The sequence below is a fragment of the Merops nubicus genome, unplaced genomic scaffold (assembly GCF_000691845.1).
Source record: "Merops nubicus isolate BGI_N331 unplaced genomic scaffold, ASM69184v1 scaffold47453, whole genome shotgun sequence".
Classification (NCBI taxonomy): domain Eukaryota; kingdom Metazoa; phylum Chordata; class Aves; order Coraciiformes; family Meropidae; genus Merops; species Merops nubicus.
Window position 1 is genome coordinate 2,068 of NW_008597766.1, and position 12,016 is coordinate 14,083.

General features: G+C 53.9%; 1 protein-coding gene across 1 annotated transcript; it reads right to left on the reverse strand.

Moving 5' to 3' along the window:
* Positions 1-1,976: 1,976 nt before the first annotated feature.
* Positions 1,977-9,588, reverse strand: TJAP1 (tight junction associated protein 1 (peripheral); the record flags this gene model as incomplete). The annotated part of the gene is made up of 6 exons (XM_008936808.1): positions 1,977-3,287; positions 4,963-5,046; positions 5,768-5,875; positions 7,569-7,635; positions 8,281-8,442; positions 9,560-9,588. Coding segments are annotated over 6 exons (1,761 nt in total), but the record flags the coding sequence as incomplete, so codon positions are not given.
* Positions 9,589-12,016: the final 2,428 nt, after the last annotated feature.

Here is a 12,016-nt window from a genome sequence, read left to right on the forward strand (position 1 = left end):
CACCAGCCTGTTTGCACAGGTATCATGCAAAATACCATAGTGAAATACTGAGTCCCACCTCCCTGCCAGAGGGTGGTATCTAGCTCCACAACTGTTCGAGATGGGAAACAAGGCAAGGATGTAGGCAGCAGCCCTAACCAGGGTACATAAAGCAACCTACACAGTTGCCAGAGAGGCCTGCAGCTCCCTTTCACAGGCCCTAGAGCCTCCAGGCTGGAGCTGAAGCCCTGTCCGGCCCCAGCTGCAAGCTGCAGGCCCTTTGCAGAGACACATTTGGGGAGGGGAGCATAGCAGAGCCACCAGGCAGCTCTTGGCTGCACATCTAGGCATATGAGCAGAAGCTCCCTCCTGGACAGAGGGCTGCTCACCTACAGCCCAGTGAAGAGCCCTCACTGAGTAGGCTGGGAGGACAACAAAAAACTAACTCAAAATCCAGCCAGCAGGCTGAGGACAGCCAGCAGGTTTTGAGGGGGCACGGCCCACAGAACCAGGCTGTTCTCTTCCTCACAGCCCCAGGAGGAGCCAAGAAACACCAGACAGATTAGGGTATAGGACAAAATTAAAATGGGATACCTGGGCTTTGTAAGCCCTCAAAAAAAAAAAAAATCTACAGACCTCTGCCCTTCCCTCCCCCCCAACAAGACACTGAACACACAAGACTGAGAAGTCACACAGTACCAAGCTACACTAGGAGAAACACACAGAGAGGCCCTAGCCAGAAGAGGAGCCCCAGAGAGGCGCCAGAGCCAGCCTGGAGCCCTCCGGAGAGGAGGCGTGCGAGGAGCCCCTGGCGAAGGGCTGCTGGGGAGCTGTGAGGTAGTGTGTCTGCAGGGAGCGGCTCCTCAGCACGCTGCCCTCACACCCCTGCCGGCTCTGCACCGAGCCCAGAAGAGCCCAGTGGCATCCTTCACACCTCGCTCACCTGGGGCAAGACCTTGTTCTTGAGCCTGGAGGGGTTTCTGCAGGCTGGAGGCCAGGATCAGAGGGAAGCACAGCTCTGAGCGCTGAGCCTCAACACACCCTCAGCGCTGGCATCGGACTGGGTGCCAACGGCTGTGTCTGTTTATGCAGGGCGGGGAGAAAGAAAAAAACAATACACCCCAAAACCAAAGGCTTGGAAAGAAGAAAGAAGCCCACCCAGGAGCAAAGCATCAGCACCGTTCAAACAAAACAACAGCACAGAGTGCGGGGGAAGAGGTGTGAGGGAGGAGATGCACAAACACAAACCCCAGCGCCCAGCAGGCGGTGCCTCCCCAAACCACCCCGGCAGGCAGCACCCATGCCCCGCGCCACAGCAGCGGCATCGGGGCCTCTGTGGGGGCCGGGTGCTGAGCCCAGTGCAGGAGCCAAGCAATGGGACCTGCAGGGGCAGATTCTGGAGAACCACCCAGAGGGCAGGTGGGGAAAACAAAACCCAGCAGGAAAATGAGACACCGGCAATCCCAGCACATCCCCAGGGGCACACAGCCATCCGCTGGGAGAGTCCTCCTGCCCCACTCGCGGCCCCCGCGGGCTCCCAGGCAACCAGACACCACCACACAGGCACTCTGCCCTGTTGGCACACGTTAAAAGAGAGCAGAGCAGCTGCGGGCAACTGGCATGAGAGCACCCAGGGCCTCAGGTACTCAAGTGGGAAGGGGGAAGGAAGATGTGAGCATGAAGAGGCACAGGCACCCAGACAAGGGGTACCAAGAACGAGGTCTGGTTCAGGCACCAGTGTGAGGCTGTGAAGAGAGCTGCGAGTGTGCCAGGGCAGCGGGTATGCTTCCGCACACCACGTGTGCTAGTACTGTGGGTCTGAGGTGCCAGGGAAAGGGGACCTCAGCTCCTCCAGGTAGCAAAAGAGAATAATATAAAATTCCAGAGCAGAGCCCCCCTGGCAGGAGGGTACCAAGGAGGTTTTTTTTCTCCCTCAGAAGGTGGGCAGATGTAGGAATCCCACAGCTCTGCAGTACATGGCTGCTCCTTGCCCAGCCTCAGCTGAGCAGGTTGCCCTGCTCCTGGGCTTGCGTCAGACTGTCCTTGCGATGTAAGTGGTGGACACCCATCCTCTTGGGGCTACGGTGTGGCCGACTGAAGGGAGGCTTGACCTTGCCTTCTCCACTTTCCTCTTGGGCACTTCCTTGGTTGCTCTCCTTGCTTCCCTGGAGCAACACTTCCCTCTCCTCAGCGGGGCTCTCAGGCAAGCCAAGGTCCACATAGTCCTTGTGCTTCTCCGGTGAGGGGCTTCCAGGCTCAGCAGTGCCTCCACCGCTTTCCTGCAACAGCTTCTGGGCTTCATCCTGGGAGAAATCGGTACCATAGTCCGAGGAGAAATGGCTCCTGCGAGCTCTGGACTCAGTGCTGTCTGTGTCCACGCTCGAGTCCCGGCTCACGGTCCAGCTGCAGCTCTGTGCAGACTCCTCACCATCCGAGTAGGCCGAGGCTGCCCTGCCCAGCTCCTGCATGGAGCGGCTGAACCTCTTCTGGAGCTCGGGGGCAGTGTCCCGGCTGAAGGCCGTGCGGTTCATCAGCACCCGCTCCGAGGTGGGGGGTGCCTTGTCCACAAACATACGCTGCCAGTTGGCCAGCAGGTCCTCCTCGGAGCTGGCGGAGCTGGCGAAGGCGCTCGGGATTTGGGGGGGGCTGCTGAAAGGGCTGCTCTGGGAAGAGCCGTGAGCCCTGGCTGCTTTGGGAGACTGCTGACAGGAGCAGCTGGAGGCTGAACGGCGCCCTTCCGAAGCTGGGCTGTTGGGGAGCGTCCGGTGCCTGTCGCAGCTCTCGTCCTCGCTCTGCACCAGGCTGAGGGAGATGGCCTGGCGCGTGGCGTACGTACAGTTGGGCAGGGGGCTGTTCTTGGGGATCCTTACCTTGTCCTCAGAGAACTCGATCACTTTGCGCCCAGGGTAGATAGGATGGGGAGGTGAGGGTGTAGGGTATGGGCTTAGCTTCTCAAAGGCTGGCACCTCCTCTGGCACGCCTTCCACGCTGCTCTGTGGCTTGCAGCCACCGTTCTGCTGTTTCCCCACATCCCCCTCCTTCATCTGCCCTGCACTGTTGCAGGCATCAGGAGGGACTCCACTCATGTCCACATGCACAAAGACATCTTCAGCCATGGGACAGCTGCCACTGCTAGACTTGGCTGAATTCAGAACCAGAGATTCTGGTTTCTCCAAGACTCTGGCAATGACCGAGGTGGGCACAACATCAGACGGAGCCAAGGTGTGGGTTGCCTCTTGACCAGGGCCTGCAGACTCCTGAGTGCTGTGCAAATGCTTATTGACCATATCCTGCAGCTCATAGGGAAGCTAGGGAGATGGAAAAGGGCATTAGAAGGGGGCTGCCACGTAAGCCATTTAGTTCCAAATAATCTGTCTTTTCCAGCCAACCTTGATGTATGCTTTGTACTCCTTATCTTGACCCTAACATTCACTTACCTTGCCTTGAGAAATGTGTCTCTTCCCAAAGCAAACCTGCCCTGGGAGGGACTATAATATGGCTCTCCAGCTGTCACACCAGTCATGTTTCTAGGCCCTGCGTTTCCAAGAGAACAAGGAAAGACAGCGCAGGGGCTCAGCCCCCCACGCCTGCGAGCGCAGAGACAAGGCCCAGCCAGCACATGCGAGGGAGGGGTCTATTGATCTGTGGAAAATCAGCTGGTGGTTGCACTGAAGTGACTCAACAACCCCCAGTGCTGGATCTGTAGCGCTCCCTGAATTGTGGTAATTGCAGCCATGCTGCCTTGGCAGCCTGCCTGCAGACAAAAATCAATGCCTTCCCTTGTTCCTACCAACTCCACCACCTCACCCCACTTCCTCACACCCTCCATTTCAGACAAGAAAACTTGGAGTTTATGGCCAAAGTTGCAGGACTGAGGTCTCAACAGGCAGTGAGCACTGCTCCTCATCCTGCAAACGGGCACTGCTGCTCTCCCCATCACCCTGCTAAGCCACCACCACCTTGGTCACCACACCTCTGCACAGCATGAACTGGAGAGCAGAGCTCCACATGCAAGGTCTGTCCCACCACAACCAGAAGAAAACTGTGTTCAGAGGTGGGGACACAGGGCACGCTGCATGACAACAGCTGGCTGTGAGGCAGGCTGTCTGCACAGCTGCTCAGCACCCACCCCCCTCCAGTGGCAGCCACGTGGGACTCGATGCTCTGGGGTGCAGAATTCAAAGCTCCAGGGAGGGGAGACAGCTGGGAGAGAGGTCAAGGTTACCCCAGCAGTAACTGATACACTGACCTCAAGAGTGCTAATTTGAGACACAATGGGGGAGGGTGACACGTTGGTCACCTGCTAAGTTAAAAAAGACAAGCATATGGTTTTGCCAAGAGGAACGTAAGAAGGGATGGAGCCTGGGGGTATGGCAAAGAGAGCTGAGGTAAGGGCCTGAATGATACTTCCAACCAAAAAAGTGATGCTACTAATGCGAAAGGTCTAAATTCCATCTTTACACATCCTTTGGGAGGATGATCTGTACAGACCCCACAAAGGGGTGTATGAGTTGGTACCAACTTCTCCTGCTCAGGAGGCCTATAAAACACGCTGACTGCAGCCTCCCAACTCAGAGTAAGAAGTGAAGCAGGGTCAGACTACTGCTGATTGACTCTTTATCAGGCAGCATGTCCCTTCCATGTGGCCAGGTGAGGAAGGGAAGAGGACAGAGCAGGGTAAGAGAGAGGTCTGTCCTTCTGCCAGCTCCCATCAGGCACCCAGCAGGCTATCAAATTCAAGGTTATTGTGCTTTTTATAACAGCTCCTGGCTGAGCTCTGAAATGGAGCTGACGTGAAAGAAGAGCTGACAGAGGCTCTGTGCTGCCTCTCAGTGGGAATGGGAACAGGAGCCACCCCCCACCTCTATCTGAGGCTGAAGGATGAGAGGCCAACCAACAGCCTTGCAGAGAAAACTGAAGCAAGCAAGATGCAGGTGGAGACCATGAGCCCTTTTTCCCCACCTCAGTAGGACTGCTACTCACATCAGCAAACTTGTGGTTCCTGAAGTGGGACTTGTTACACTTGAGCAGCTGTACTGCAAGGTTACAGTCCTGTCGATAGCGTTCCTGCAAGAAAGGGCACAAGTGTGCAACAGTGTCAGACTGGCTCAATCCCTTGCCCAAAAAGGCACCACCTGACCAGACGCTGTTTAAACAGAAGTAGGAAGGTGGCATCTGATGAATCACTCGTGAGGGCATCTGCCATTCTCTCCTCTCCACACCCGTGCATTTTCTTACAGCTCGGCCAAGGTGTCCCTCTGAATTCCAGTCCTTGCTCCAGTCATACACTCTGTCAGTGTATCAACCCGCTCACCCTCTGGAGATTTTAATAACCTCAAAAAATCCCACTAGATTTGCTATCCCACCCCAGAGGTCTCAGCCATGCCTGAAGACACCGCCTGATGTCAGGGATCTTGCAGACAGACAGACTGCAGGGAGTTGACATCAGTTAATAGAAACAAGCACTAGGATCCAGGAACTTCTGTATTAATGGTGTAGAAGAGGCTTGGGTTCCCTCTCAGCCCTAGAGTAAACGACCCCTCCTGTGAGTGCAGCCTGGGCTCAGGTCAAACCCTAAGATCAAAAGAGCAAACACATTGGGCTTGAAGATCAGTTCTTCCTTGCTCAACCCCTCAGATCCATTTGTCTGTCCCTACTGTTGTGTACAGCTCCCATGCTTTCATATGCACCAAAATCATTCACATGCTCCTTTGCACTAGCGACCCTGAGCAGAAGGAACAGCCTACACCTCACACGCTTCCACAGCCATTTGCAGACTGACACTTACATTGAGTTCCTCCAGCTTATTGATGGTGGTTTTGGCATCAAGCAATTTATTAGTGAGCTCTACAATCTCCCAGTCCAGCGTCTTGCGGTCCATCTCTGCCTTTTTAATCTGGGATGCAAGAACACCAGGTGTAAACCTCCCCAGCACAAAAGAACTTGGCTTCACCACCCACCTCAGCCCAAGCATAGCACAATGACACGTGCAGCTAGGATACAAAAATTTCCAGACAGACAGACAAGGGGGACAGCCTGGCTCTTCACCAAGGGAGGGACTCCAAAGGGCAAACAGAGCCAACTACAGAGACTACAGGTTGAGTCTGAAGCTCCTTAATGCAATATCTCTTATTGCAGCACAACCACATTTCCTCATTGCCCTGGTTCACGTGGTGCCAGGTGGAAAGTTAGTGGTTATGAGCAATCAATCCCATCCTGCTGCTGGGAGGAAAGACCTCTGAGCTTGTGATACCCAGCCCTAACAAGAATACTGCTCATGAAGATCCAGCAGTCAATGCTGAATGGACAAAAGGCATAAGTGGCAGGGAGAGGGCACCATCTTGAAAGAGTTTAAGCCTTGCTCTAGTAAGAAAAAGGACCTGTGTCACTTCATCTGGAGCTCAGTTAACACCCTTCCTAAAGCAGTCAGTCTTGCCCCCTTAGACTCTCCTAACAGTTCAGGTAAAGGGCCAATAGAGACCCAGATGTAACAGCAGAGAAGGGCAACAGCTCAGAAGAACCAAGCCGTCCCCTTCTCAAGATCTTCCAACACTGCCCAAGAGTTCTGAGGCTGTGACCACCAGGGCCCAGCTGTGCACTGGGGGTACAGCACGGCGTGCTGACACACAGGCGGGCCGGGGAGGACGATGCTTCCCACACGTGCAGCCTCTTCAGGCACCAGCACAACGAATACTAATGCAGGAAATGCACGTGCTAGAGCCAAAGACATCTCATCCTGGGCCACATGGAGGCAATCGGCACCTCAGCTGTTCAACTTGCCTGCTCACAGACCAGAAGGGGAAGGAAAGGGAGCAAACGAGGCTCATGGCCATCCGCATCTTGTGCAGTGCCACAGCTTATGGGCACCACTGCTCAGCACACCACGCTCCAGATGGCTCAGAGTCAAGCGCTCTTAAGATGGAGCACTGCAAGCTAGGACCTGCTGCAACTGTGGGCAGCTGCTGGATACCAGGTGAGCCCTTGGCTGGACGAGGGCTGGGGCCCCTCCATCTGGGATGGTGGATATGGGACTGACAACGAAACCAACAGGCTGAGACACGTAAAAGAGGAGAAAGAAAAAACACACGAACGAAAAGACGCAACTGCAAAAATCCAGCTTTGGCTGAGAGAGGCCTGAGAGGTGAGTGCGCCCAGCGTGTGCCAGCGGCAGCGTGGGGAGGAGAGAGAGAGAGGGAGGGAGAGAAAAGAAACAGCCATGAGTGTTATGAATGCACACAACAGACATATACGCACACTGGCTCTGCTCTGAGTGCCCCGTCCTCCCAGGATGACCCCCCCAAGGCTGGCTGACACACCCCTGGCACTTTGAGAGGGACTGAAGCGACATGGCGGAATACTGTGCGGTTATGTTGTGGGGAACCAAAGCTCACGAGCATGACCGTGTAGGGGCTCAGTAAATCAAGAGAACAGTTTGTGACACCAGCCGGAACAGGGAATAGATGGTCATGGCCAGAATCTCACCCCTCTCCCACCACCACATCTGCTGGGTAAAGCCAGGGCCCCCTCCCCAATCTGTTCCTAACACACAAGTCTCTTCCACCTCCTCTCTGTAGTGACAGGGCACTTACCAGGGCATGCAGCTTCTCCTCCAGGTCTTGGTTTGTTCTCTGGGAAGCAGTATAGCTGTTCTGCAACCTGTAGAAACAAGGTTATATATCTGGGAACAGATTTCAGGCACCTACTCAAGTCCCCTTCATAGCTACCAAGCAAACTACCAACTCCACAACTCCAGAAATATTGGTACTAAGACAACCAAGCATATTAACTATGCCTCACCTCTGCCACATAATGGCCTTCTGATCCCAAGTTACTGGAGCCAAGATGAGGTTTACTGGGTGAAAGGATCTCGCATAGGAAGGTATGAATGACTCTGGAGGACTCCTCTGTGCTATGTCATGTATAAGCATGTGACCAGTGACTAGAATCAATTTTTAACTGAGGTACTTTTCAGGTAAAGTGGTGATATATTTTCTTGCAGCCATCAGTGGCTCCTTTGGGACACACAAGGTAACCATCCAATCTGGATGCTGCCTTACATCCAATAAATGAAGTATTCCTTGTTGTTGTCAGGCCCTCATACTGGCAACATTCCCACACTGCACCTTGGAGGAAATAATGGCTTCAGATCCTTTAAGTCCCCTAGAGCCTGGGGGTGCATCCTTCTGAGGTTGCAGCATGCCTTTGAGTTACACAGTGGGGCACAGCCTGCTCACCCCAGCTGAGGGAGTCCTTGTGGGAAGGATCACTAACTCTACCCCTCTCTCCGTTTCTTTTACATACCTACGGAATTTGTCCTTGAATTTCTCCAGCTCCTCACGGTTCTGGCCCAGCTCCATCTCCAGGTAGTCCTGACCTGACTCCAGCTCCCTCTCCATCGCCTCCATTTTGTTGGTCACGTACGTCAGCCGTCGTCGCAGCTCCTCATTCTCATGCTGCAGTAGCCTGGGGCACAGAGGAACAAGGTACCACTGAGTGCACAAAGGGTGCTCCCACACCAGCACCCCTATCCCACTTCCCTGATCTGGGGCCCAACACCACACACAAGGGCCCCAGGAATTCAGGAATTGAACTAGCACATGAACCAAGAATTGCATCTCTCTCAGAAGAAGGAGACTCAAACTCTCTTGGAGCAGGGGCAAAGAAGCACATGCCAGCTGGCCAGCCATGGCTCTCAGCTCCCTCTCAGGTTACAGTGCTTGGATACAGCCCACTAGCAAGATGAGCTGCACAGCTCACGTCTCTCACTGGTGAATGAAAGCCATTCAATAATTTATACCAGTCCAGGTTAGAAGAGCTGAAGGCAAAAATAACAGCACCATCTTCTCCCCTGAAACTGTTCAAAAGCCCTCACATTTAAAAGAGGGTGGAAAGAAGATGACATACAGCCTTAAGGACAGAAGCAGAGGTGGTGGGGTGCATTTACAGATGTGATCACAACTGGCAGTCAACCCCATTCCAACACAAACTGCTCCATTCCTCTGCAGCCAGGACATGCCTGGTGGTCAGAAAGATTTCCTGTTTTTCATTCCTTTGTGCTCAGTTGCTCAGAGAAACATAGAAGAAGAGTTTCTCTCTGGCGGTGCAAGCTTCCTCCTCGCTATGGCTGGGAGCTCAGGGCTAGCAGCTGTCTGTGCCCCACACCATCACCACCAGGAGAGGGCTCAGTTCTCACCCTCAGGCAGCAGCAGGCCTCTATATACTGCTTCTAGTGGCTTATACCAAAACAGTGGCAACAACGAGAAGGGTTAAAAAGGCACTCCTCTCTCCACCTGTATTAAAAGCTTCATCTCCTACTTTCTTCACACCCACCAACTCCTCTGCCTTGCACCTGCACTGGAGATCTATGTTCCCCCTTCCTTCAGGTGGAGAGACATGCAAGGCAGAGGTTGGCAAGGCACAGACTAGAGCTCTGCCCACAAGGCCCCGAGAAGACTGAAGATCTGAGAGGGACCTGCAGGGCCAGTCAGCCTCGCTGTGCAGGTGGCACAGGCGGGACGTGAGAAATCAGCACCCACACAGTTGCAGTATGACAGGCATAAAGGGGGAGCAGGACACTTACTTCATCCTTTCTGCATCCGTCAAGGGTTCCTGCACAGGGAAGAAAACAGCTGTGAGATTCTTTCAGAGGAGGAGCTGGTCTCTCACTCTGTCCTACAGGGCAGAGTCTTGGTTGCTAAACCCTACTCGTGACTCATCTTCATCTGCTCTGACGGGTCACGCTAGACAAGCTCACAGCTGCTAGGATCTGTGCACGCTGCTCAGCTATCTGCTACCAAGACAAACTGTGTGTTCTGGTTCAGGGTAGAAGAGCTAGACTAGAAACCACCACACAAGCTAGGTAACCACTCTCCCAGGGTGCAAGCTCAGCATCTCTTGTAACACTGTCAGCTTAGCTGGTGCTTCAGCTTCCTCCACAAATACAGCTGATGGGTAGCAGTAATCTCACAGGCCAGCATACTCTGAGGACTAAATTGTCACCACAGCAATCACAACAACCTTGAAGCCCCACAAAATGAAAGAGACATCTGGGAGCTGAAAAACATATCTGCTGTTCACACCACCCAGACAGTGCTGTGAAAAAGGTTTCATTCTGCAGACTTGAAACCAGCCACTGCAACTACTCTTGGATAGCAGACGAAACACCAAAGGTCAAAAAGGCCCTTGAAAGAAATTAACGCTCTGGGCAAGATCCCCAAAGGTGGCTGGAGCAGGGACCTGCAGAACAAGGAGGCACAGCACAGTGACAAGGGCACGCAGCTCAGCTCTTCTCACCTCCTTTGCACTCTCTGTTAACCCGCGAGATGGCTGCTGCCTGCCAGCGTGGCTGGGAGAGATTTAATTAGCACTAGAAGAAACCTGTTTCTGTGAAAGCCCAGGACTGTGACCATTCTCACAAAGTCCAAGCTGCCCATGGATTATTTTTGGTGCTTGGTACCAATGGCACTGCACAAACCATGCCTTAGGTTGCCCATTAAGCGTCACAGCCAGCTCTGGGCTGAAGGGCCATGCTACAGCTGTGGATGAGGTTGTTGAGCTGCTAACAATATTACAGGAGGCAGGCCAGTCTGGTCCTGGCCTTAATACTTCATGGGGCTTTAGAAAAGTGGTCCTCACCACCTGCATACACCCTCCTGTCCTTACAGGCAAAGCACCAATCCATTCTTTTCTTACATCCTGACCCCTCATGGCAATCAGTTAATTCAGAATTATCAGTTAATGCAATATTATCTAGCAACTGGCTCCCTTACCCCACAGACACACACAGAGCAGATGCTAGTGACCAGGCAAAGGGGTAACATAATTCCTATTAACATGAGGCAACGGTCCCAAAGCAGGACAGAGAAAAGAGATGGAGGCTTACAAAGACCTGCAAAAACCATCATACAAAGAGCCAGTGCCCCAAGACAACCAGGTGCAGGACACACACAAAGCACTGGGAGCATCCCAACACCTCCTGATAACAGAGCTGCCTCTACCCACACATGCATGCTTCCCCACAGCCTGGAGGGCCTCCAACCTGTAAACAGCTGGGAAGTCTACAGCAGGGAGAACAGCACCAGCTCCTGCCCTCCTAACTCCTAGGGCCAAAGGGAAGGTGGTTCCTCCCAGGAAGATGTACCCAGCCTGGAGCACAGCCAGGAGTGGCACCCACAAGAGAGCAGCTTCTGGTGATTAAGCACCCACAATGTGAGGTCTGACAGCCTGCACTCTCTCTGTCTCCCCACTGGCATTAAAGACTAGATGAGATCCAGGTGGGGGCTCTGGCCTTTGTGAGACCACTGTGAGCCGGTGGCCCTGGCACCTACCTTGTTTAGTGCCAGGCTGAAGGAAGGGGAAGCTCTAGATGGGGTAGGCCCCTCCTCCTGACTCCAGCGTGTTGGAGTGGAGAAGGATCCTTTCTCTGGATAGTTCGGCTCCACTGCACGCTTCTGCCCAAGTTTAGCACACAGGTGGTGTGGCTGTAACAGCTGTGAACAGGGACTGCTTTCATCCCTTCTGCCCTCTGCACTGCTCTTCCATGGAGATAGTGAGTGCTGCTGCCCAGAGGATGTCCCTGCCAGCCCCAGGTCTGCCAGCTGCTGCAGCTCATACTGACACAGATCGACTACCCTTCTCTCCAAGGAAAGTTTTTCCTTACTGTCCTTCCTCCCAGGGACGGGTTTCTTTCTTAGTCTGGAAGCTCTCTCAGCCTCCACAGCACTCTTTCTCTGGCACAAAGCCATTCCCAGCCCCTCACTTTTCTTTTCTGCTTTTCTTCTGCTGGGGCAGGGGGATCGTTCAGCTGCACGCCTGGTTTTGACCCCTTGCAGGTGACGTTCCGGCACAGAACTTCTGGGGAAAAGGGAAGAGTTCTGGTCCCGTTCCGCTCCCCTGGTCTCTCCCAGTGAGCGCACACGGATGGGACTCAGCACCCGCCGAGTAATCTCATCCAAGAACTTGGAGAACTGCAGCTTTTCCTCTGTGATCTTCTCCCTGCGCCTGACGGGGTCAGCGGCGGTGCTGCTGCCGTGCTCCA